Below are 27814 nucleotides of genomic sequence, written 5' to 3'. Positions count from 1 at the left end.
CCTTTCACTACTGATAGTGTATGAAAGAACATGGTAACTTGGAGACTGATAGTCATTGCAGGCTCATTCTCTCCTTCCCTCTTGTGGCATACCATTCAACATCATTACCACTCCATATTGCTATTTATTGTTTTATGTATATACCTGTTTGGGGAAAAAAACATTCTGCTACCCGGGATGAATTGTGATGAACAGTCAGGCTACCTATAGAATTAGAAGGCAATATCATTCACTGCCAGCAGATGCCACTACCTGATCCATGATGTATACTAGACAGGAGAAAAGAAAGCTTAAATATAAATTTTCAGATACTTTAAGAAAAATTAGTTCCCTAGTTGGGTCATTAACAGAAGACACCTGAAATTATGTAAAAATTACAGAGAGGGTGTTTGTCACTATGGCTCCAAACTTGTGTTTTCATAATAAATACCTTGTCCAGTTTCAGTTAAAATAAAGTGTGTGTGTGTGTGTGTGTGTGTGTGTGTGTGTGTGTGTGTGTAAATCAAGTTGAATCCTTAAGTTTCCCCAAAAGGTTTTCTTTATAAATTATGAGCTCCTCTCCAATGTATCTCTGTTACCCACTGACTTCTAATGACTTTAAGATATTTTTGTAATGAGGAAAGACATATAGGATATGATATAGGTGGTAAAGAGATACCGAACGAGATTCAAGGAATGGATATTTTTCTAGTGTTCTCTGTATGAATTTACATGCTATGGTATTTGAAATTTTAAAGCTTTATGTTCTTTTCTCTATACATGTAAGTATATGTATATATATGTAAAATGTTGACCCTATGGAAACACACACACACACACACACACACACACACACACAGAGCACAGCAGCAATCCCAGCATGGAGAAGTAGAGACAGTAATCCCTGGACTTCATTTGCCAGATCCTTTAGCTTTAAGTAGAGTGAGAGAAGATGCTGTGTCAAAAACATGATGTGGAGAAGAATTGAGAAAGATCCATGACATAGATTTCTTGTTTCTACAAACATAGGTAAAAACACGGAAACACAAGGATGGGTGCGAAGAATGGCTAATAATATAGCTCAGCTAGTAAAGGACAGCTAGCATGCAGAAAGAACTGACTTCAATGTCTACTATTCTTCAAACTCGGAATGGTAACAGATACTCTGGTCCCAATCAGGAATTGAAGATAGGAGGATCAGATGTTCGAGATCATTCTTGATGACATAGGGAACCGGTGGCTAGCCTAGACTAGAGAACCTGTCAAGAAAACGAATGAATGAAGAAATCAATCATAAATAAGAAAGTACACATACAATTAATAGTCTTCAATTTAAAGGGGAGTACAAAAAATGACATCCAAATATTAAGGTCTTTAAGCATTAGAAATTTGAAGAGATGAATAAATTCATCAGAGTTCCATAGTTATAATCATTTAACCCCCTTTAAAAAATGAAGACAATAGCTGTAATATCAAAATCCAGACAGGAGCTTCTCCTAAAAATAATAATGATATTTATTTTTTAGAGAAAAAAAAGTCTCCATTATCACTGAGAGGGGATTTGCTAAATTTCTATTTTTTTTTATGCTCTGTTTCATTAGTCTGAAACAGCTAAGAGTATTTACTATCATATCAGCTCCCATTGTTTCCAGATTAAAAAAAAGTCTTCCTCTATATATTAACCAGATTTCTCTGAAACCAAAGTGCACATAAGATGCTCACTTATAGGGAAAATGACCTTCCTCGGCATAAAATGACTGTGCATGATAATATTTACCTATTTGTTAAAAATGAATGGTGCCTGGACAGTTTAGGATGTGGTAACATTAAAATTAAGACTCTTGCCTTATTTTTTGTTTGTTTGCTTATTTTTAGAGACAGGGTTTCTGTGTATTGTTTTGGAGCCTTTCCTGGCACATGCTCTCTAGACCAGGCTGGCCTGGAACTCACAGAGATACACCTGCCTCTGCCTCCCAAGTGCTGGGATTAAAGGCATGCACCTCAACGCCCAGCGGACTCTTGCCTTCTTAATGGTACTTTATAGTCACTATAAACAGACAAGAGCCAGTACAAAAACACAATCTCCAGAAAGCTAGATCTAAAGAAAAATGAGATGGGTCTATTTTGCGGACAAACGGGGGAGGATATGGAAAAGGGTGATGAATAATAATGAATAATTGTGGTGGCATTTAAATGTCTCTCTGGATTCCAAGTGTGACCTAGTCCTGAAAAAGTGGCAACCAACCATCGGTCACAAGTGGAGAATGAGGTCAGCTGAGTGCATGGAACAAAGAGGCCATTATAGCCAGAGCCCTATGAAAAGAGAGGACAAAAGAATAATCAAAGCTTCTGAAAGCACCTGTATCCCAGTGTAGGGTTAGCAACAAGAAGCCATGAGTGTCTACAAGTGAAGTGGTATATTGAATAAACCGCAAATAAATTGTCTGAAGTGCGGGTATAATGAATAGTTTTTAGCCTTGTAATAGCTGTGCTAACTTGATGAACCACATCCATAAACAGGGTTTTTAAGATTCTCCGATCGTCTCACAGTTTGGGAATGTTTTAACACAGGAATTATTTACCTGACAGTAATGTAAACAGCTGAAGATAAGAAGCCATTAAATTTATAAGCACGTTTAAATGCTTAATGTAAACTGGCTAACAGGTAGGAGTTGGGTCAGTGCGGAAGAACTGGAGGGTGTGAGTCCAGCTACACCACAGACAGAAAGTGGCAAGATGAGAAGCGGAGGAGGGTCGCTGGTGACAAAGGTGAGGAGCTCAGTCCCTGTAAATCTATAGTCATCTCACCTTTGACACAGTAACATCCTGCAAAGTTTTAAGTGGAAGCCAAGCGATATGATCAGATCCCAGAGGTGAAATTTTCTAGAGGAAGTTAAAAAACAGAGGGCCCAGGATGAGCCTTGGCAAGGCCTATTTTTCAGCAGAGGATTCTAGAACAATGGAGGAGTTAGGAAAGACAGAGAACAGCGTAGTTTCTAGGAGAAGGAGGAATGGAGCTCACTAGTTTTGTTTATGAGTGCTTTCTCCAGCAACTCTGGCGAACAGTCAGCACCAGAGGGAAGACCTCTAGGATTTCATCCAGTTAACTCACAGCCACCTAGGATTGGATTTAGACATGTTTCCCTCAGAACAGGCCATCTGCCAGGTGTATGCTTGTGTCTGTCTGTGTACATATTTACTGTGTTTGAATGCATGTGATGACTTTTTGTTCCATTTGAACAGAAATGCAACTTTTTGCTGGTATCTAGAAAACTTGCCCAATTCTGAAGGATTCCATTCACATAGCTAGTGAAAGAACATTCTGTTTCTTCCTACTCACTAGTAAAAGCACATCATTTTTCCTTAGCACCCCATTTCCTGTCTCCCATTTCCCTAAAAGCCCTCCTGTTGTCTGGTAGCTTCTCCTCTTAAACAGTGGCTGGCAAACATTTGGATATTGTATATTTCTGATTCTGCCAAGTAAGGAACAAAAGTGATCATATTATGTCGATGTTTGTATATAAAGGAAGGAATTGTATTGCCACATATCTGTCACTGATGGTACTTAAAGTATAATAACTGAGCACAATGGTTTATTCTGTGGTGTAGGCATAATTAATACATCTGAAATTAATGAGATAGAGAGAATGAAATTCCTTCAGTGGATTATCGAATTGGTTGCAAATATTTACAAGTAAGAAGAACCCTGTTCGTGGACTGCACACTGCAAATAATGAGGCACAGAAGATGGGCTGTGCTGACCATAGGTTATCATTCTCAGGCTGTGAGGTTCAAATCCTGACACCCTGGAAAGAAGAGTCAGGGGTGCTGTGAGGTTGAAGAATATGTGAGGAGTCATGGGCAGACAAGACATACTTTACTCAACAGGGGTAAAGGCAGGCAGTCTTCTTTCAGGCACTCGGGAACATACTGCCTCAAGCAGGCCACACATACCAGGAGGATATAAGCACACACACACACACACACACACACACACACACACACACATGCACACACACTCACACACACACGTGCACACACACAAACTGGCCCATTGTCCTACAGGTAAACTGACAGAGACAAAGACAAAGGAAAAGGTTTGTGACTTAAGTCCATTCAAAATCCACACATAGTGGCCAGAAAGTAGTTATGTAATGGGTAATGGGATTGTTTAGGGTTTCCTGTACATTAAGTGCCAGTTACCATTAATTAATTCATGGTCTCCTGGAGGTCTGGTGTCAGCCACGTTTTCCCTGACTCCTCTTGGGTATCCATGTCAGTGCCATGTTGTCTAAACACAACCTCGCTCCTGTGGCCCTCTGCTCCCCACGGACTCTGTGTCTACACAGCTGTACCATTCTGCCACCCTATACTTGGCATCTGGTGGCTTCAAAGCAGGTAACTGGGAAACACTGTCTGGCTTCCACAGTATCTCACCAGTGAACTGTATTGCCAAAATTGGCAAATTTCGTTTTTTAAAGCATCTAAATTGAAAGCCCTCTTTCTTAGTTACGCTTAGGTAAATTCAGTCTTAGGAGCAAGAGGATGGATTTGGAGTGTGGGACATGGTCTGTTCTTTAAAACACAAGCCAGAATTCTCAGCAACTGTAATTGTGCTGGCTCTGCACAAGAATAGACCCTACCACAGCCAGACCCAGATAGAGGAAGGGCTAAGGGGTCCTTAAAGAGTGTGATCAGTTTTAATTATTTTGGCATTGATGACCTCACCATGTTATAACTGATAATTCCAATCCAATGATCACATAGATGGCCCTGGTTAAACTAAATGGATGGTAAAACAAACCCAAAGTTACAAAGTTAAAAAGAGATTACTAGTGAAGGGAAAGTTGATCAAGGTGGAAGAGATGTAAGAGAGGGTGGGGACAGAAAGTAACCAGATTAAATTGTCAAACACTAATTTAATAAAATAAAATAAAATAAAAACATTTATTTTCATATAGAGCTCATTGTAGAGTAGATGAATGATATTGAGTGTGGAGTTTATGCATGAAATATAGTCAAATCTGTGTATGTAAGAATTTCAACATTGTATAAAAGACTTTTAAAGGTATTTATGCTAACACTTTGTGTCTAACCTCTTTACCTTAGAAACTTGTGACTACTATCTCCTGATAATATATAAACTATTATAATAGCAGTACAATAAATACAGTGTTGAGAGAGAGTGAAGCACTTTAAGAAAAATACTTGTTAAATTTTCACTAGTGGGGCAAATCTTTAAATATCACATTTAGGAAAAAAATTCAACATATAAATACAGCTAACATAAAAAAATATTGACTTAGAGACCTTCACCCAAAACTCAGACTAAACATTCAGCCATTGTTTAAGATCTGGATTTGTTTTGGAAGCAGAATGTCTAGGTGCTAGGAGAGGTTGGAAATTTATGAAGGAGGAAGGAAAGCAATGCAGGATGGATGCCTTTGTTCCTGTATCCTACCATCACGTGGTAAACCCTGCTAAGTGCTGAAGAAATAAATGTGGAAAGCACATCCTCCCACCGGCATCTAATGATCTGCTTCATTGTGGGCTCTACATAATAAAATACATCTGGGAAAGGACCTCCGCGACGGCAAATTCACATCCATATTTCATAAATGAAGCCAAGGAGACCTCCGTACCTTTGGAGATGCTGTTTCTCTTCCTGATTCTGGACACTAGAGATAAAGTGAGACTTCCCAGCACTTGCGAGGATAGAGCACAGCGCAGTTTCTAGGAACTTTGAGAGTCAGCTTTGCTGAGGTTGTGTTTAAAAATTCATGCGTTCAGAAATGCAGCTCTGAGTCAGAAGCACCATGGGGATTTCCAGCACTTTCTGTGGGAGATCCGCCAGGGCTCCAGCTCCCTCACTTGCAGGATGTTGACAAGCCCAGAAGTGAGCACATTTTATAGAGTTCCAGGCTGAGCGCTGAAGCATTGGCCCAAGAAGAGCCAAGCCATTCTGTCTTTACCAAACAGTCTGAGAAGTGAAAAGAATATGGGTTTACCAATATGTTGGAGACTATGAATCCCAACTCAGCTGCTTAGTGGGAGTGTCCTTAAGCACCAGAGACTGGCTGCCTGGAAAAGTTACCTCTGTGAGGTCAGGAAAATGAAACCGGCCTCCCAGAGTGTATTAAAATAAGAGTAGGACCGGGTACATAGGCTGACACACAACCAATAGTCAATAAAATGGGACTATTAATGTTCAGCATGTTTATGCTCCCATAGATTTAAAATTTATAAGCCCAACCTTTAAATACAAATGTGATGGAGATGGGCATATATAAATAGTTCAGTCAGTAAAGTACTCACACAAATGTAAGGACCTGAGTTTTGATCTCCCAAGCCATGTGAAAGAGCCTTGAATGGCAGCACAGTCCTATAACCCAAGCACTAGGAGGAGGAGATGGCAACATTCTTGATTCTTTCAGGTCAGCTACTCTAGCCAATTGGAGAGCTCCAGGTTCAGTGAGAAATGCTGTCTCAATACTACTACTACTACACCTAATAATAATAATAATAATAATAATAATAATAATAATGTGGAGAACAGTTTCAAAAGATCCGAAGTCCTCCTCTGGCTCGACATATGCCTATGTGCCTGCCTTGCATTTATATTCTGCATACTCTCATAAAAATATAAAAAAGTAGTCATTTTGTTATTTTTTTTTGTTTTCTTTTTTCTTTTGCTTTAGAGATAGAGAGAGAATAGGAAGTTGGGAAGGCAGAGAGGTGAAGAGGTCTTGGAGGAGTTGAAAAAGATGGTCACAATATATTGTATAACAATTTTAAGTCAATAAATACAACAAAAACTTAAACATGTATCCTAATTCACTGCAACACGGTTCACAACACATAGTTTATGCAAACAGCAAAGTATTGATCTTTTATAAAGAAGGAACTCTTGTGTATAGTATATAAGTGAACTTGAACATTTGACTAAGTGCAAAAATGATACTGAAAGACAAACATTGCATAACAGCAAATGTATATAATGTTTTAAATAGCTGTATGTAAAGGGATGCAGATTGCTAGGGGCTGGAAGGTGGGGAATTGGGCGATGGTGGCCTAAGAGTGCAGAATTTCAGGTAGAAAAGGAGTAATTTCTACAAGTATAATATATAACTTATTAGCAATATTTAATAATGGTAAATTATATATACTTGAAATTTACCATGGAAATCCTTAAATATTATTAAATTTAAAACCCAGAGCATCACCATAAAGGCAATGATCATGTGAATTAACATGGTTGTTGAAATGATTACACAGGTGTAGCATCATTGCGTGAGCTTTTAAATTATTCATTTTATTTTAGATATATGAGTGCTTGTGTTCATGTAAATATGTGCACCACATGCATACCCCCTTCGCATGCCAGAAGAGGGCATCATCTTACACAGAGCTGGAGTGACAGATGGCTATGTGTTGCTATAAGAGCACTAGGAACAGAACCCAGGTCCTCTGCACGAACAGAACGTGCTGTTAATCACTTATCTATCTTTCCAACCCAGAAACAAATTCATAAGAAAAGAATTTAAAATATAAAAGCAACCATAAACAGGAATGTGGGGGGAAAAGAGCCGACATGTGGATGTTTAGAACCAAACCTGGGGCCTCTGTTAAAGCAGTCAACAATCTCAAATGCCAAGTCATCTCTACAGCTCCCACATGTATGGTATTTTATTTATCAATCATAAAAAAATATGAAGAATTTCCTTAAAATGAATACCCATTTCTTCAAAGAACTGAAAATACAGATTTTTGTGACTCAGGTAGAAAAGATCTGAAGTTATCAAACTATGAAAAGTGTAATAAATGGTGGGCACATTCTCTGGAAAGACATGCCATGCTCAGCTGACCTCTAAAGCCTTTCTCAGTGACATTTGCCATGCACCAGAATGCACACACACCAGAATATATTTAGGACATGGTCTATTTCTAGTCACACAAGTTTTGTTTCCTAAATAAGATTTCAGATTAACATTTTGGTTTGTTCCCCCAAATTTCAACACTCCATATGGTTGAAGATGTGAGTCCCATCTTCTTCCCGAGACCTTGTGTGAACTGTATCCAGTGCTGTCTTCAGACTGCTTGTGGTGATAACCCACAGTGCTGGAGAATGCAGAGTATACAAGGAAGCAGGAAGTAAGAAAGGAAGGCCCGTTCCAAAGTTGAGATTCTGAGCTGCCTTCCAAATCTTCAAATGTGAAAAAATTCTTTAGCTTGCTAAAACTGTTATAAATGATAACATAGAACATACACACTCAGCTTATGCAATTCATCTAGGTTGGCAGTTATCCTAATTGGGACCTTGAAACCCACTGTTGTGGTTTGTTTTGTGGTTGTTGTTTTCATGCACTAATAACAATATAGTAATTGCAATTTTATCTTATCTAAGATACTCATTTACTAAGCTCTTAACTTTCTATAGGACCTGGGCTATATATAAATTATTTTTATGTGACGTAGAAATAAACCTACCTGGTACTGAGAGCCCATACTATGTTTTTCTTGTCTACAGTTATGAATTTAGTGATGAATTTTATTCATGCTGACCAAACAATTGCCACCCCTTGCCCAAATTCTAGAATTTCTGTAACATTGATAACTACATGCAAGGAAACTGAAAGAGGATGCATTGTCACTTACATCAAATTAGTTAATGACAGTAAGGCACACATGAGAAAGAGTCACTTCCTTCAGCAAGTTTCCAGGCACTTCAGTAGTTAGCTGATGCAGTGGCCCTCTGTGTTTTAAAAAAACCGATGCAGTAGATTGGAAGCATACATGGGAGTAGTATGTTTCTTTTAGAAGAAACTATTTGTAATGGTACAATATATGAACACTTTGCTTCACCCAGTCACCTTTACACAACAGTTTATGCATCAATCTTAGGAATCAAATTAACCCAAACACTTTATTTTTCTGTCTCATTATTCTTTGCTGTCATCAGTGATGAAAAATATTTGTTCTTTACACAATTCTCTAGTGTTAGACACATAGGCCCAATAGTTAAATAAAGGGGGCATGTAAACAGGTATTATTTGTTTTGAGAGGGAGATTCCTTTGCAATTTGCTTTCCTGATGCATTTCTAGTATTAGGCTTATGAAAATTGTCTTTTTTTCCCCCACATTTTCACCCTCGTATATAATCTTCACTTTCCTGTTCTCACACCTCTGCCTGCCTCCACCCCCTTTTCTACCTCCAGCCATGCATGCGCTTACTGGAACACGCTTTGCTCCCAGAAGGTTCACCCTGAGAATACTGGGTCAGGCACCACTGCCTCCCCCAAGCTTTCCCAGAAAATTCAGCCAGCAGAGCAGCTGACAAGCCCCTGCATCTCACCATTCAATTTGCTTCATCTTTTAAATAATTTTTCATAGAATTGATAAAAATTCTTAATACAGCTTTGAAAACCTTACCCATCTAAAAAAATATATTTTTTGAGGGGGAAAAAAGAACCGTTGTTGAAGTTATAGGCTTTAAAAATTGTAGTGGATCTTAGAACTTCTGTACAAAGCCCCCATTCCTTTCACTGCAGACCCATGGCATAAAATGGATGAGGAACTGACTTTGGATACCAGAGCTAGGAAGTGGATAAAAGGGTTGAGTGACGTTGACTCATGGAGCAAAGCTCTATTCAGTAAAGTCTACTGCCATGCTTTAGATGCCTATTAAGAGCGTCATACTTTATACACTTATTGTTTTAGGAGCCTTAATTTGCATTTCATATAGTAAATGTTCATTTACTATAAAGAATAAAACTATTGAACCATAAACTGAAAACCGATATACCCACCATAATAAACATTAAACAACAACAAAAATAAAAATTCCACTGCCCTCCAAGGTGGCAGCCATGCTTGGGTGTGTTCATGGTGGCCTGTGTTCCAGCATCAGCACCTACCAGGGTAGGCGACCCCCACAGTCTGTATGCCTGCGGCCTTATACTCTGCAGGATGATAGGCACTGGAGCTGGAAAAGTTGCCCTGGGAAAAGGTGAACATCTCTTTCTTTCCTCTACACCCTCCCCAGTAACATGCAGTGATACTCTAAATGTTCACTGCTCATTTAGTTCAGCGCTTCTAAATCGTGTAAGGAGGGGTTAATGCTTTTAATTGGGGGTTTTACTTTGTTCTTCTCAACTCAGCTAATATTTGGAAAACAAAACCACGCTTCCTACAAACTGAATCACAATCTCAGGACTGGGGCACAGGCAGTGTTTAGAAAATCAGATATTCTTTGATAGTAATGGCGACATACCGTGAAACCCAAGAGTCTCCCTTTTAGACAGTGGTTTTCTTTTTATCATCTACCTGAATTAGCATAATTCTTCAGTCCTGTGCAACAGAAACCCCACTGCGAACAGCATAGGCATGGAGGGAACATGCTTAGCATCTCAGGTGTGGACAGAACTCTAGTGGATAGCCACAGGAACTTAGATAGCCTGGCTTTTTCTCACTCTCTCCCATTTGCCCCATCCTGCTCAATTCTCACCTTCACCTCTATCATCAATTATCATCCTCCTCCATGATCTACCTCAACTATCTTGTTCATCGCACTGTACATTGGGTCATAGACAAAACTGCAACTGTACCAGTGTCCTGCTCTGCCTAGAAGCTCACATATAGCTTGACAATGGATGATGAATGGAGAAAAAATGCACAAACCTGTGGTGAGATCTTACTTTAATGCAATGATCACAAACCTGAAAAATGCTAAAGTCAGTCCAAAATCAGACAATCTTTATCTAAAATCCTTCACTTGCCCACATTCCATTTTCTCTCCAGGAAGGGCTAATAGCTACTAGATGTTAAAAGGTCAACGTCTTTGTAACTTCTGGCTCTTAGAGGAAAAGGATCTTTTCTAACAACAGCCGATTGTGGAACATTGAAAGTACACACTCAAAGGTCATGTGCTATCTACTAGCCAATTATGTTGATCCTGAAGACAGCATCTTTAGAAGGGATAGCGGATGGCAATTCATATAGTGCAGGGCAACGTGGCAGGTCAGAGAACTGTCCTGAGATGGCAGCTGCTCCATGGATTTCTACTTCCCTCCTCCAAAGTCATAAGATAGCACTGAATACAAACATTAATGTTCATCTATTACATTTCCAAAGAGAATACAAAGACACGTAAGCACAACACATGTAACATGCCCGATAAGGTAGGCTCAATCCTTGAACCAAAACCTAACTTTCCATTTAAAACAGAAATTTGAGCCTCTCTTCTCTTTCCTTCCCTCCTCATACATCATCCAAAGTCAACAGTCACTACTCTAAGAATTTTCCAATCCAGTCCCACTATATTTTTTAGTTTTTAGTTTTTTATATTTTTTCCTTTTTAAATTTAAATTTGAAACAAGTTTTACACATCAATCCCAGTTCCCTCACCTTCCCAAACTCCCATATCACCCATCACCAAATCTAAGCCCATCCTCTTTCTGCTCCTCAGGAAGGGTGAGGCCTTCCATAGGGAGTCTTCAAAATCTGTCATATCATTTTGGGCAGGACCTAGGCCCTCCCCCATGTGTCCATTCCTATACTAGTGATAAATACTGATCCATTACTAGAGGCCCCATAGATTGCTCAGCCCTCCTAACTAACACCCACATTCAGGGGGTCTGGGTCAGTCCTATTCTGGTTTCCCAGGTATCAGAATGGGGTGCATGAGCTCCCTCTTGTTCAGGTCAGCTGATTCTGTGGGTTTCTCCAGCCTGGTCTTAGGCCCTTTGCTCATCACTCCTTCCTCTCTGCAACTGGATTCCAGGAGTTTAGCTCAGTGTTTAGCTGTGGCTGTCTGCTTCTGCTTCCAACAGCTATTGGATGAAGCCTCTTAGATGGCAAATAAAGTAGTTATCAATTTCACTATCAGGGAAGGACATTTAAGGTAGCCTCTCCATTATTGCTTAGTTAGTTCATCCTTGTAGATCTCTGGGCATTTCCCCAGTCCCGCTATTAACACCTGATTCTCTGTAGTGTCTATTCTGATAGCTCCATCTTCATAACCCAGCCTTTCATATGGTAGAATTTCTGTCTTATTTATGTCTTTGCAGGTTTGTGACTTTTCTTGATGCATAATCAGTAGCTAACAATACACTCACACATTAGTCCATCTAGGATTTGTTGCTCAGAATGAGATAAACATTGAGAGAGATCAGGAATGGGAAGGAAGTTCCTATGCTAATGGGCACCAATAGGATGAATTCTCCACTCAATACAAAGCCCAAACTTAGGACATTGTGTGAATGAAACAAAGTGTGTAAAACTGAGGAATAAGCAATAATCTATAAGCAATCTTGATTCATTGAGCAGGGACATGTGAACTTGGAAGGTTCAATTTATTGCCTGTGTTCCTTACTCAACTGTGAAGTCCTGAAAGATAGACTCTAGAGATAATCTGTTTTGCATTCACCTCAGGATTTTCTATCTTGTTAGAAAACAATAACCTTGGGCTGAAAAATATTTTTTTTCTGCTTCCAATGTAGAAGTCATGAGATAGTTTTAAATCACCCACAACTCCTGTCCTCAGAGGTGAAATATCTTGTTGAAAGCCTTACTTCTGGTTACTAGAAGGGCTACTATTTAACCCCCCATTAGCTATGGTGTAAGTACCCCACTCCCACCCACTTTGACAATGGCTCTCTGGCTTATTCTTACCAAGTAGAAAGGGGGAAAGTCAAATACCTCACCCTCTGCTTCCTTTTCTTTAACAAGAAATTCATCATACTTATATGTTATATACTAAAATGAGGTATGGAGTTGTTGTTTCCAGACAGGATGTTGTGATGTAGACAAGACTGAGCTGAACTTCAGATATTCCTGCCTCTGTAACATGAAAAATAAATGTTGGGAGATAGATATTGGAGTTCAAGCATAAAACTGAAGATCAGAGAATCTATTATATCACCATATGCGTCAGCTTCATAAACCCTGAAATTACAGATGTGAGCTCCCATACCTGTCAATTTAATTTTATAAAGGGTCTTCTCATCACTAATCTGAATTCTGGGCTACCTTGTTTCCAAAGTGAATTTAATAAAATCTGAATTCTTGTTCCTGATTTTGAGTTTCAAATATCCTTAGCCAACTCCATCAAAGAGCAGCAATGACTATACTCACTGTGCTTCTCAGAAACACTTCTAGTCTCATCTTCTGGAACCAGACATTTCCCACGCTCCTCCATTGCCTCAGGACCCAGAGCCTTGTGTTTCTGATACCCAGCATCCTGAAACTATTTAAAAATAGCTTAAAGAAATCTCCAACTGACTTCTCACTATCATGTTGTCATGACTCATATTCCTGGTAGTGAGCGATGTTTGCCAGATTTCTCAGCATCTTTTAAACCAATGATGACTGTACAAACAGTCCAAAAGGCTTAGGTACCATATTTCACTTGGGAGTTAAGCTTTTCTTTCCTGTTTTTTTTTTTTTTAAATTTAAATTAGAAACAAGCTTTTTATACATGTCAATCCCAGTTTCATCTCCCCTCCTCCCCTGCTCCTACCAATCCCCTCTCCAATTCCCTTTCTGCTCCCCAGGGAGGGTGAGGCCTTCCATGGGGGATCTTCAAAGTCTGACATATCATTTGGAGCAGGGCCTAGGCCCTCCTCCATGTGTCTAGGCTGAGAGATGATTCGTCTATGTGGAATGGGCTCTCAAAGTCCATCTGTATACTAGGGATAAATACTCATGCACTACCAGGGGCTCCATAGATTGTCCTGGCCTCCTAACTGAAATCCACTTTCAGAGGTCTGGGTCAAACCTATGCTGGTTTCCCAGCTATCAGTCTGGGGGTCCATTACCTCCCTCTTATTCAGCTCAGCTTTTTCTGTGGGTTTCTCCAGCTTGGTCTTGAGCCCTTTGCTCATAACTCCTCCATTTCTGCAACTGGATTCCAGGAGTTCAGCTCAGTGTTTAGCTGTGGGTGTCTGTTTCTGCTTCCATTAGCTACTGGATGGAGGATCTAGGATGGCATATAAGGTAACCATCAAACTCATTATCAGGGAAGGACATTTAAGGTAGCCTCTCCACTATTGATTTGATTGTTAGTTGGGGTCATCCTTGCAGGTCTCTTGACATTTCCCTAGTAGCAGATTTCTTGTTAAACCTATAATTGTTCCCTCTCTATGGTGTCTCTTTTCTTTCTCTCCTCTGTTCTTCCCCTGACTCAATCTTTTGACTCCCTTGTGTCCTCTTCTCCTTTTCTCCCCTTCTCTTTCCCCCTAACTCTCCCTCCCCTCTCCCCATTCTCCCAATTTGCTCAGGAGATCTTGTCCCTTTTCCCTTCTTGGAAGCGGACATGTATGTCTCTCTTAGGGTTCACCTTGTTTGGGAGCTATGCTTTTCTAAGACTGTATTATTTGTCAATGAGTTACAAACGCCAGGCATTTCTATAAATGCTGCAGCCATACCAATGAATCAAAAACAGATTTTGATTCATATCAAATTGCAGACTCAGTAGCCGTGTGACCTGCCTTAAATCATGATATTTTGTGATGTAAATTTTGAGGTTCTGGAGAGAAGACAGTCAAATATCCCTAAGAGACCTGAGAAAATCCCACAGATCTGGGCCATGGATATTTCCTCTAGAAGTATGGAAAGGAAAGGGCTGCAAAAGTCGGAAAGAGGCATGTCGAGTTTGCTGTCTGGTAAAATCCACATTACTAAATACATGTGTGTGTACTTGTCATCAAAAGTGATTTATTAGTCAAACTTCTTAGGTTTCAGAAGAGTAAACTGAATGTCAGAGCGAGTGACAAGTGTCATCATGCCTTTTCCTCTCTGGTGCAAGTTTTACTGCCACTATTTCATGAATAGCACAATTCTTTTTTTTTTTCTTGTTCAGTAGGGATAAATATTCCTGACCTGGCTATTCTGATAGAATCTCTGAGAAGCTTAGCAAGCAGACATAGATGAACAAAAGCACTTCCTGTCATGGGTCCTGCTTCACTTAATGCTATGAAGGTGTCAGAGGCCTTGAAATAAGTATGCTGTGGCCATAGCCAAAATTCATTCCTTTTAAGAGTGACCATGTAACAAAGCAATGTGTTTACACATTTCCTTGCTTTTTCATTAAGGGATAATTACCTGTTCTGAGGAGAGAGGTAAATTTGCAAACAAATATATGTATACCCTAAATAAGTATTTAAAAGAAGAAGACAGCTTTGGTACATTTGACAAATACCGAATAACTAACTTTTCAGGATCAGATAACATGAGAATCACTATAAATTTACTACATGCCTCAGAAATACCCTATAGATTTGAACATGATTCTTTAAACTATTTCACTCCATGCTTTTGGTAAGGAAATAATAGTTTTGGTGACTTCTAAACAGTTACTGGTTTGGGGTTCTGTTTGTCTTCATGTGTCTGTTGAGCTTTTCTTTTCAAAACAATTGACTTGATTATTCCCACTAAGGTAGACTGATGACAGGATTCGTCATTGAGCATCTAAAAGAATAAATTAACCATTTGAATATACTATGATATATTATATAAAAATAGAGAGCACATTTATAAACTATATATATATATATATATATATATAGTCCATTTATATGCACGGCATATAGATAGAACACAGCTCATACATGTCTGTCTTTTTTAATACAATATAATTGAAGGGATTTTTTAACCTATCAATTTAATTATATTAATTACAATTGGTGACAAATAATCTGCTATGTGTTATATTTCTGGTGATCAAAAGAAAGTTGCTTTTGGACTGACCCCATAGCTTGGATAGCCTTTAGATCTTCATGAATCTCAAGATGAGGCAACCACTGCTTAAATATATACTACAACCATATACTCCTTACACACATTCATTCCTGTTCCATCCAGTATTTGAGCAGAACATTCAGTATAGCACAATTAAACACAGATGTATCTATTGAGTTATAAAATGGAGAAGTCCTGAGAACCAGCAAAAGAGGAAGCACAGATTACCTCTGAACTCTCATTCCTTACAAACAGGAAAAGACAGACCCTTTTAATTGCAATTTCATCATGTATAGTCATTGTACATGGGTCAGGGTACACGAGGACATGTTCATGCACATTTATAGAGTACACTGAGCTTCTGGACTCTTTTCATTAGCTGGCACACCCTGTCCCTGCAGTGCCCATGTCACTAAGGACTCAGAGTTCAGCCACCTGTGGTGGAATTCACCTGTAAGACCTCTGCTTCTGTGACCAGAAAGAAATGTGTGTTACTCGAGAGACCAAAGAAAAGAGGCAAGTTCCACTCTTGTCTACAGAAGATGCTGGTTCAGAAAGAAATAGTAACCTTAGTTACTTAGTTAAGTTTAAAATGTCTGTTGTGCTTAGAATTATGGATATTAAGGGCATGTACTGTTGCCTACATCAATATCAGATTAACAAATGCCTTGGTCAAAAGTCATTAGCCTTATTCAGACTGACTGATGATTTTGTACGTTCTGGGAATATTTTTATCTTTTGGCACAAAGCTCTACACCATATGGTATAACACACTGACAAACAAAAAGGGTAGAAGTAGTCTGAGATACATACACACACACATATAATTATACATGCATATATATGTCTGTGTGTGTGCACGCATATGCATGCATATGGATATAACTGCATATATGGTGGAAGATGTAGCATGTATGAGTACAAAGTTATATAAATAAAGCTATGCATTCTCTATACAATCTGGTCCTGTGAAGCTTTGCCCATGTATAAAATGTCATTAAAAATAAGAATCAAGATTAAAAGTCTACCAATCACTTTAGGGCATCCATAGACAACACATTAATTATTATTCTCTGCTACATCAAGAAATATGTGAACTGTCTACCACGTTCTCATTTGGTGTTTAATGCTACTTTTCAAGTGAAATAGTATCTATATCAATGTCATGTGCAACCACTTACACAACCCACTTAGGGAGAATGTTTAGAAGAGGAGAGACTAAACTATTTTTTTAATGAATTGTTAGAGAATAAAAATGCCCTTGTCCTTTGGCTCTAGGTTCCTTCAAGGTGCAATTTCATTGGAAACCAGTGATTGGGAAGCAAATTTTGCAAGTTTTCAAAAGGCAAAACTGTGATTCTAATCCTGGACATGGCCGTTACAGATTCCAGCATTATAGGCACTGTTTTCTGTGTCTTCTGAACACGGAGCAGCCTAGACACATGGACAACCCCTAATGCTCTACTGAGCCATGAAGCAGACATGACAAGAAAGAAAGACCAACTGTGTGACATTTTGTTTATGATATAACAAATAAAGATTTCCTGAAGATCAGAGCGCAAAGCTAGACACACGAGTTAGCCATAGAGACCAGGCAGTAGTGGCTCACACCTTCAATCCCAGCACTCAGGAGACAGAGGCAGAGGGATCTCTGTGAGTTCAAGGTCACCCTGGGCTACATGAGATTGAATCTGTCTAAAAGAGAAACAGAGCTCACACAAAGGTGATCCCAAGACTTGGAGTGACACACCTGTAATCCCATCACTAGAGAGGAAAATAAGGTGGGGCTAGACAGGAGCTCAGAAAGCCTCAGGTCTCGTGGAGACTGATGCTGTCTGGATATACGTTCTGAGCACAGACAGCCCCTTCAGTCAGCGCTGGTGGAGGTGAGAACTCTCTAGTGGCTGGCTGCTTCATATCTCTGATCTTCAGCTTTAACCCCGATATCTGCCTCTGGGTTTTATTATTAAACCTATTAGAAGTCATGCTACAACCCACTTTTTCCCATCTTACTCTTCACATATATCTCAGCCACACACTCCAGGGCAAACAAAAAATGGCAGGCATGGCAGGCCATGTTTGCCTGCTTTCTGTAACAATATACTATTTGTTTGAAAACTTTTAATCCATATATGAATATGTTAGTTAAGTTTCTACTGGAAATGTTTCAAGTTGTATTAGGTCTTAATTTGTTCATTTTAATAAAGGGGAAATATCTATGTCAGAAACACAATAGTAGTAAAAAGAAGGAAAAAAGAAGAGATAATGGCATTAAGGGATGGGCTTACTGTCAACACTGTGTCTCTTTTATTTTATTAATAATTTGTGTGAATTTGTGTTTGTGTGTGTGCTGTTATGTGTCATGTACAAGATATATGTTTGTTAGTGTGGGTAATGCACTTATATATGTGTGTGGAGTTCAGAGTTCATCAGAATCATTGCTTTATTTTTTGAGACAAGTCTGCCACTGAACCTCAAATCCACAGATTTGGCTAGGGTGGCTGGCCAATGAGCCTCATGGCTCTCCTGTCTCCATCCGTTCCTCCTATCCCAACAGCACTCGAGTTCCAGGCTCACACTTCTCTACCTGACTTCCATACATGCTGGGTCCCTGAACCCAACACCCGAGGTCCCTTCCCAGTCCCTCAAACACTGTGACTTAGAACCCGCTACAATAATATTGTAGCTGTGAACGTGTGAAGCTCTATGTTGGAATCGTTATTTGAAGGAGAAGTATTTTATGCCTGTATAAGGAGAAAAGTGTTCTTGAAAGGGAGGATTTAGTAAAATGAAATATAATAAGAAATACAAAGAATTTGCCTTAAGTCTGTTAGGCAAAAATATTTTTGCTATCTTCATTCTATTTCAGAAACAGATATACAATATACCAGCTCTAAAAGTGATGTCTAGCATACAGCGTGGTTTATTCCTTAACATCCTATCCCCAAAGACCAGTATTACCAAAAAACAATCTGACAGCACTTTCCACTTGATGAACATGAACAAATAATAAGCCACTAGTTTTCTAGGGCTAAATCGGTTTAAATTACAGTCGCTGAAAGCATGGCTTTCTCAAAAACAACATTGATTTTCAATTATAAAACCTGATCTCTTTAGCATTCTATTGGCATTCATCCTGCAATGTTTTTAAATGTACTTAGAGCCATACATTTATAAGTGATTGTGTCTGATTACCAAACACAGGTCTAACCTTTTCACAGAGAAATTCTAATTTGTTAAATAAGTCATCTATTCAGCTATATGAGGGAGGGAAATATGACATAAAAATCCAGTAACTAAAACTGAAAATTAACTAGACATTATTAAAAACTGTAAATTCTCAGGAGAAGAATTTTGGGGATTGGCTTCATTCCAGTTACTGTGTTTTTAAAACAGATTTTGCTGAAGAATAATCATGCATCACTATATTCTCTTTCACAGACATTCTCGGTTGATAAGAACTTGCTTATAAGAAGAAATGATATGCATGACTTTGAGTATCAGTTATATGATTTTGTATATTGTGACATTGAGATACCCTAAAATATCTTTACTGGAAGAAAAATAACTGTCTGCACAAGACAGTTCACTTATTTACTCATTCTTCATTGGTACTCAGGGCCCCACATTCAACTAGCTGCTTAAGTCAGTAAAACTTGTAAATTTTTTCTTCATTAACTATTTAGGATGAAGTTGCAAGAAGAAATGACAATAAATTTAAATCATATTTATAGTTACACTTTTTGTTAGAAATTCTATTAATTTTTATATTCAGCAATTACATAATTAATTAATCCCTTTTTACTTTTCTATAGACAAAAATATCTTCTATAGACAAAAATACTTCCATGTTTTAAAAAAAATAGCCAAGCCATAATGTGAGGACTTGAGCTATAAAAATTCAGGGTGTAATTGATGCTTCTTTCTCTTATTCAGTAAGGTAGCTTTGTACAATTTTGTCCTTTGCCTTTCACAGAACAGTAACCTGGAGCAGTTTCAATGGGATTTTACTTTGGATAAAGTACAGAGCCACTCTCCTGCAAGAAGCTGTGGATCTTTTCTTCAAATCCTGTGGCCTGCACCATGTTTATTTTTGGAAAGACAGTGCAATGTAGTCCCTTGGGTCCCTTGTATATTCAGTCATTCCAATACTCCCTTTCTCTCTCTCTCTCTCCCTCCCTCTCTCTCTCTCTCTAGCTGAAGGCAGCCTCTATGGATGTGCATCAAGACTATTAGAGAAGAAGCTTCCAGACTGAACACATCCGAGGCCCAATGCCTGTGTCCCATTTTCAAACACTTGGAAGATGCATTGAGATTCTACATACATAACAAACACTCAAAACTTAATGTGAATTACTAGATGAGGAAGAAACATCGATAGATAACTCATCACCACCTGTGAAGACTACGATGAAGAGTTTTCAAATTACTGTGTTTACATGGTGGAAGATGAATGGAATTTATGAGTTTCAAACTCTGCTTCTCAGGGGCAACAGTACAGTCACCCACAGCCCAGTCCTGCTCCTGCTTGAGAGAGTGCTTTGAGGAGGCTCTATAGTTCAATGAAGGAAGATAGGGAATAAGGTTTTTTTCCCAATGAATGTCAGAGAAAACTACTGCAAAATTATTATCTGACAGATTTGGAGCCCAGAAGACCAATATGGGTTTCGGTGGTTTATATGGTGTTGACAGGGCAGCTGAGTCTACGTCACCTTCAGAAGCCTCTAAGAAAAATATTTCCTTGCCTGTCCCAACTGGTAGAGGTTGCCTGTGTTCTCTGGTCATGGATTCCTTCATCCTTGATCCATCTGCAAAGCCAGCAGCAAATTACCAGGTCCAAACTCCAAGGATAATTAATCCCCCCAAACAAAAACACAACAAAACAAGCCAGCAACAGTGAAGACTTTCTTATTTCTTACACCCCATCCCGACCATCACTCTTGTTTATGCCCTTTTTTTCTCCAGTACTTTCATACATGTGTACGGTTTGGATGAATATGTATGTATTCATTATACATGGTTACATGTGTGTGAGGCTTGGGGATTCATGTATATGTGTGAGCACAGAGGCCAGAGGTTGACATTGTGGGTCTTTCTCCATCACTTTTTTAGTCACTGGTCTGTAGCCACAACAAAACACCATGACCAAGACAACTTATAGAGAAAAGTATTTATTTGGGATCTTGCTTGCAAGTTAGTTCATCATCATCAAGGTGGGAAGCATGTTGGCAGACAGGTAGGCAGATGTGCTACGAAAGCAGTAGTTGAGAGCTAATGCAAGCTGTATGCAGGGAAAGAGAGAGACTGGACTGGTTGTGACCTTTTGAAGCCCGAATGCCCACCCCAGTTACATACCTCCTCCAACAAGGCCACAGTTACTCATCAAAGCCACACTGCCTAATCTTTCCCAAACACTTCCACTAAATAAGGAACAACCATTCAAACTATGGGGGCCATTCCCATTCAAACCATTACACAGTCCATTTTATATATTGAGACAGAATCTGTCACCGAGCCTGGGGTTATTGGTCTAGCTAACCAGCTGGCTCCAGGGATTTCCCATCTTTTTTTTTTTTTTTTTTTTAATTTTTTAACTTAAATTTGAAATAACAATCTGTTTACATGTCAATCTGAGTTCCTGCACCCTCTTGTCCTCCCCTGTTTCCCCCACCAAACCCTCAACCCATCCCCTCTCTGCTCCCCGGGGAGCTCACTTCCATAGGAAGACTTCAAAGTCTGTCATATCATTTGGAGCAGTGCCCAGGCCTTCCCCCATGTGTCTAGGCTGAGGGAGTATCCCTCTATGTGGACTGGGCTCCCAAAGACAGTTGTATACTAGAGATAAATACTGATCCATTACCAGAGGCCCCATAGACTGTCTAGTCCTCCTAACTAATACCCACATTCAGGGAATCTGGGTTGGTCCTATGCTAGTTTCCCAGCTGTCAGACTGGAGTCCATGAGCTCCCCCTTGTTCAGGTCTTCCCATCTTCTTTCCAAGGCAGGTCATCACATCTGTCTGCCGGTAGGAGAAACTGTGAGCCAGCCTACTCATGACTCAGTCACTGCCCAGGTTCCCAGGCCGGCCTGTATGAGCATGCACTGCAGGTACTTCCTGCCTGAGCCGAGAGATGGCTGACAGAGAGACACCTACCAGAGACGCCAATGAGAAAGGGTTAACACAGCAGGGTCAGCTGCCTGAACCAATGGGACCTTGGGATGGGGTATAAAGGCAGATCTAACTTCCTGAATAAAGGAGTCTGCAGCATGCTCTGTTACTCTACTCCCTGACACGCAGTGCCTGAATCAGCTTCTCACCCCCTCCCCCCAGGGGTGTCTGCTCTGGGTCACCTGAAACATCTGGTTTTTACATGGGTGTTGGGGATCTGAACTTCAGTTACCAAGCTTGTACTAAAAGCAGTTTTCCCACTAGGCATCCCCCAAACCCCAGTGATTTGTTTTGAACAGCTGTGAGACCCATGGAAAGTTGAGGCTTAGGAAGAATGATAGCACAGCATACACACTGTTCAGCTATTTAACCAAGAGCCACTGGCATGGGAAAACTGAAAAGTTCACCCGTGAGCCTTAGTGCACCCTCCAGTGCCACAGGACTTTTCTCAGAATGACCCAGACTAATTTCCTACAAAACAGGAGGGATAAAAGAAAAGCAACCGCTGTTGGTAACAGCAGCTCCTCTCCTTCATTGCAACAGGTGAGCCTAGAGCTTCATAAATTTTATTTGGAGTGATCAAGCATAGCTGATATGTCTTACTTCCTGATTTCTTAGCTGTGTATCTAACCAATTGCAGGTTAATAATATCCAGGAAGAAAGTGCAACTTCCTTGTAATATCAGGCAAAGATTTTTTTAAAAAGATTTTTAAATTACCTTTTATTTATTTATTTATTCTTCATTTTACATGTAGATCCCAGTTCCCTCTCCTTCCTTCCCTCTCTCCCTCCCTCTTACTCTCTCTCCACCTCACATGTACCCTGACCACCCTCCCCTCCCGTCCCCCCACCCCCATTCGACATGTAGGGCTATCCAGGTGGGATCATGGAAATCTGTCAAGTCATTTGAAGTAGGGACTAGGACTTCTCTCCTGTCTCTAGGTTAAGACAGTATCCCTCCATGGAGGATGTGTCCGCAAGGTCCTTTTGTGCACCAGGAATAAATACATCCTGGTTCCTTAGACTGCCCAGTCTCTAGCTGAGACCCATATTCAGGGGGTCTGAGTCAGTCCCATGCTGGACTGTCTCAGTCTGGAGGGGGCATTAGCTCCTCCTTGTTCGGGTCAGCTGTCTCTGTGTGTTTCTGCAACCTGGTCTTTTCCTCTGTCTTTTCATCTGGATTCTAGTTCGACTCAGTGTTTAGTTGTGGGTGTTTACTTCTGTTTCCAACAGGTACTAGATGAGGGCTCAAAGATGGTATATAAGTTAGTTGTTGATATCACTATCAGGGAAGGATATTTATGGTAGCCTTTCCATGGCTGCTCAAATTGTTAGTTGGAGTCAGTCTTGTAGGTCTCTAGACCTTTCTTTAGGTTCACTTTTCTCTTCAAACCAATAATGGCTTCCTCTTTTATGTTTGTGCTCTCTCTCTCTCTCTCTCTCTCTCTCTCTCTCTTCTCTTCTTTCTCTCTCTCTCTCTCTCTCTCTCTCTCTCTCTCTCTCTCTCTCTCTCTCTCTCTCTCTCTCATTTATTTACTCTGCCCAGAAAGGGGGCTGGAACTATAATCTGAGCAGAGTTCTACTTCTACTTGCATTTAGAGAGTATGTGGGGTTGACTCTCATCTTCTCTACTGCATAGGAGTTACTCTAACACTGTATCACAAGCCCAGTGACTGATAAGAAAAAAGAAATGTATTTCTCACTGTTCTTGAGGTTGGAAGGGTATGAAGTTCTATAAACCTTATAAGAAAATGCTGGGTAGTTGACTCAGTGGTAAAGTGCTTACCTAGAATACATAAGGCCCTGGTTCAATTCCAATTGGAGGGGGGAAAAGCAATAATTAAAAAGAAAGTAACTTATTAAAGAAACTTTCAGAGATAACTGCATCAAATGTAAATCAAAATAGAAGCATTTCCTTTTTAAATGAAGCTTTTGTAGTGGAGGTAACTCAGTGGTAGGAATTTGCCTAACATGCCCAAGGCCCTGGGTTTGACCTTTAGAAGCCCCTGTACACACACACACACACACACACACACACACACACACACACACACACACACACACACAGAAAGAGAGATGGAGGGAGAAAAAACTTTTTTCTTTCTTTTTTTTCTGTGTAGCATTGGAGCATCCCCTTTCACTAGCTCTGTAGATCAGGCTGGCCTTGAACTCTGGGACATCCCCCTGCCTCTGCCTCTAGAGTTCCAGTGCCGGAATTAAAGGCATCCACCACTACTGCCTGGCTAGCTTTAATTTCTCTATCAGACTATCACAATCAAAATGAATTATCCTATGTCAGGAACTTAAAAGATCCTTAGTAGTGACATGCTGACTGAAGGTTTCCCAACTATTACAAATAACTCCACTATCCACAATAGTTCAAAGGTGTGCGTGTGTGTATGTGTGTGTGTGTGTGTGTGTGTGTGTGTGTGCACGTTTGTGCATGTGTGCATGTGTGTTACTGTGTTCTTCATCAATGACAACTAAGCCTACTAAATACAGTGGGAAAAGGCAAGTTGTAGTAGTGTTTTCCTTCTATTTATACATTTGTATTAATAGGCATTCAAGCATATGATTATACACAAATCATTGAGAATATCTTGTTCTTGCCATGGTTTCTCTTTTACGCATGACATCAGACAGGACTTTCTTACAGTGATAGAACAAATTGTCCAGACACAGTAAACAGAAGCCATCAGACATATGTGTCTTTCTGAACTAGTACATACTCACATCTTTCCATACTGAACTACTGTCTGTGAATTGCTCTAGATACTGCCTTACATACCTGCCTTAGAGTCTTCCTGGTGTGAAGGAACTGGCAATTAAAGGCATGCATACTTCAGCAAGTAATATTTTGTGAACAGAGAAAACCTGGCCATTCTATGAAGGACATGAGGAAATCCTGCCTTGTCTTTTTACCTTCCTATTGTCCTTGAGTCCCACATTCTCTCAGAATTACCATCAGTGGCCTAGAATGAACTAGTTAGCTCTGTTTCTTTCTTCCCTGAATGGATACTAGAATAAGCATGCTTTGTATCTACATACTTACCCTGCTCTAGGTGAGAAGTTGGAGCCTATGTCGACTTGCATGAGCCTGAAGTTAAAGACCTAGTTACCATGCCCTCTGAAGCAGCACCAAAAGAGGGAAGGGAAAGTTCCAGAAAGTTCTCTAAAAACTCACACTTGAGAAAATGTAAATACTATTATCTTGAATATTTTTCAACTGACATTTCAGAAAAGTCCATGGATATTTTTGTGAGGTACAATTGTGTCATTGCCCCCCCCCCCATTGATAGATAGATATTTAAATAGTAAGACTATTCTTCCCAAATTAATCTGCTTGGTTTTCAAAAGCCATGAAAAAGATGAGACACTAAAGAAAATATAATGTTAATTGGAAGCGAATAATTGTATTCACATTGCTCAACTTCCACGTTTCAAGCCAGCTAGTTAAGCACTTCTGAGTTTCACTGCTGTTACTATTTGTTGTCCTGAGAAAAATAATAGCGCGAAGACATGAATACTATCAACACATTTGTTTCTCCCCCAAATCCCATCATAGGTAAGTTTGTTTCTGTTTTTCTAGGTGAAGGATAATCGGATAAACTGAGGCAAGGAGCAGCACCTACATCGCACACCAGCATTCTCTTAAAACATTTCTCTTTGAACTAGATGAAATGCAAGACAATTCTCTCCTTGAAATGCGGAGAATCCTGGGCCACGAAACGTGCTCAAGCCCTGGCAAAGGCCATGGCAGAATGCTTAACCAAACCTAGCACAGCAAGTCCAGCTGGCCAGAACAGCTATAACCTGGGCCCGAGAGCATGCAGAGATGCCTCCGGAGCCTTTGTTAGGATACCCAGGGGCTCCTGCAGGCGCCAAGAGCCACCCCAAAGGGACGAGGTCATGCGGCCGCGATGCTGCGCATGCGTGGCCCAGGCAGCCTTGGCACTTACCTGGTGCGCTGGGTGAGGAGGTGCAGGACCAGGAGAAGTAGGGTGGCGGTGAAGAGCAGGCCCGGGAGGGCGAGCAGCCCCGTCCAGGTCCCGCTGGCGTCTGGTGTTGTGGCTCCTTCCATCCCGACACGCCGGAGGCTCTGTAGGAAGCGATGGCTTCTGAAAGGTGCCCTCTCCACCCCAGCCTCTGGCCTGCCAGTGGCGCCGAGCAGAATGTCTCCGCTGTCCCTGAAGCTGAACTAAAAAGTTAGTGGAGTCCCCTCCCCCCTCCCCACCACCCCCTGACCCAAGCGCACCGCCTTGCACCGCCTCCGGCTCCAGGGGCAGGAACCCTGCCAAGGAAGAGGGAAAGGATTAGGATTTTCCCCAGATGGAGCCATGGCGTCCTGCAGGAAGGGGGTTTTGTTTCTGAGTCAGCAGTGAGCCCACAGGAGGGACCCTGCCTGAGGCCTCTCCGCCTCCACCAGGCTTGGGACTAGACCCCTGTGACGCAGGCCTTGCTAAACTGCTGGAACACACTGCAGGATATGCTCCCCACTTCCTTCATCAACATCCTAGTATGCTTAGATTGAGGTTGAGGGCGTTATGTGTACAACGGCTCGCACCAGACACTCCAAGGAGGTCGGGCCATCTTCCTCCCGAAGGACTGCTGAGGTGCACAGCCCAGATAGAAGCCACAGGTAAAAATAAGCAATGGCAGGAAGGAAGTGTACAGTATGTTGTACAGGCAGAGAAAGAAGGTACTTGGAAAGTAGTTTCTCATGGTTCAGTAGATACAGGCTTGAGGCTGTCAAACCTCAATAGATAAAGTGAGCTGGGCTGAGGAAGAAATCTGATGTTAACTCCAGAAGGAGAGCTCACACCAAACACGAAGCATACCCTCCCACACCACCACCACCACCAGGCACGCACGTACTTTTTTTCCCTGAGTAATGACTACCCAGCCAATATTTCACAGGTTTACTCTCAAAACTTGTGATTGAGTTTTAACAGTATTTCACAGAAAGTATCAGGATATTCAAGTTGTTCTATGGATTCATTTGATGAGTGTGTACCCTTCTAATTAAATTCTACTCCAATCCTCTATCTGCACAAGACACAGTTTATGCCCTCACCCAGACCCTGTACTATTATGACTAACAGCTTCAAAATTGTTTTCTGTGTCGCTCAGTTTTTACACAGGTCAGCTTTTACCCTGTTCCAAACTCTGAAAGAGATAAATGCTCAGTGTGCAATGAGAAGTGTTAATCCCAAAGATGCAAGGAGAAAGGTCACCAACACAAACCATCAGGACCAAGTTAGTTAAAGCAAGCTTTTTTATACGTGTAGGAGGGCTACCTCCCTCTAGGGTGGGGTTTGAAAGGTCACTATTGGACTTGAGGAAGACAAGAATTTTGTAGCTCAGAGTAGGGGAGTTCCAACTGGGGTTGGGGGGGGTAGAAAAATGGGCAGGGTTATAGAAGCAAAATATAATAAGACAGTCAGAACAAGGTAGTCATAACCTTTCGAAACAATGGTCATTATAACTTTTTGAAACAACAGGTGATCATATAACCTTTTGAAACAAAGGCATAGTTGCTGTTTCCTGGACAGACAGTACAGAGCCACTTGTAGTTCAGGTAACAAGTAGGGCATAGCTCAGTCCTTTGAGAAACAAGAGATTTAACAGTAAACAGGAATGAACACAATTTGCCTTTATTACAAGATGTCTTTTAAGCCTAAAATGGAGACAGGCTACTTCATCACAAGGCCTCCACATTTTGTCTCCTTGTTCCAAGTCACTTTGCTATGACAATTTCCCTGGAACTGATACCTGAGCCATTTTATCTTCCACATCCCACCCACACACTCATATAATTAGGAGTTCCTTCTGCCTGAAAACAAAATGTGCCCTCTCCTCTAAATGTTCACATTATTCCCACCTATCAAAGGCAAGCTCTAATTTTACCGTTTAAGGCTTTTTTATTTTTGT

At 40.5% G+C, this 27814-nt stretch overlaps 1 protein-coding gene across 1 annotated transcript in view; it reads right to left on the bottom strand.

Annotated features, from left to right (window-relative positions):
• LOC127232315 (cytochrome P450 7B1) overlaps positions 1-25989 on the bottom strand; it is a 168832-nt gene extending 142843 nt beyond the window's left edge. Inside the window, exon 1 of the mRNA XM_051198374.1 lies at positions 25843-25989. Within this exon, the coding sequence (XP_051054331.1) occupies positions 25843-25964 (122 nt within the window). The 5' untranslated portion in view covers positions 25965-25989. The remainder of the gene's footprint in view (positions 1-25842) is intronic.
• Between the last annotated feature and the right edge of the window lie 1825 nt (positions 25990-27814).

The sequence above is a fragment of the Phodopus roborovskii genome, unplaced genomic scaffold, assembly GCF_943737965.1.
Source record: "Phodopus roborovskii unplaced genomic scaffold, PHOROB, whole genome shotgun sequence".
Lineage (NCBI taxonomy): Eukaryota > Metazoa > Chordata > Mammalia > Rodentia > Cricetidae > Phodopus > Phodopus roborovskii.
Note: the sequence above shows the minus strand (reverse complement) of the source record. Positions and strands in the feature narration are given on the sequence as shown.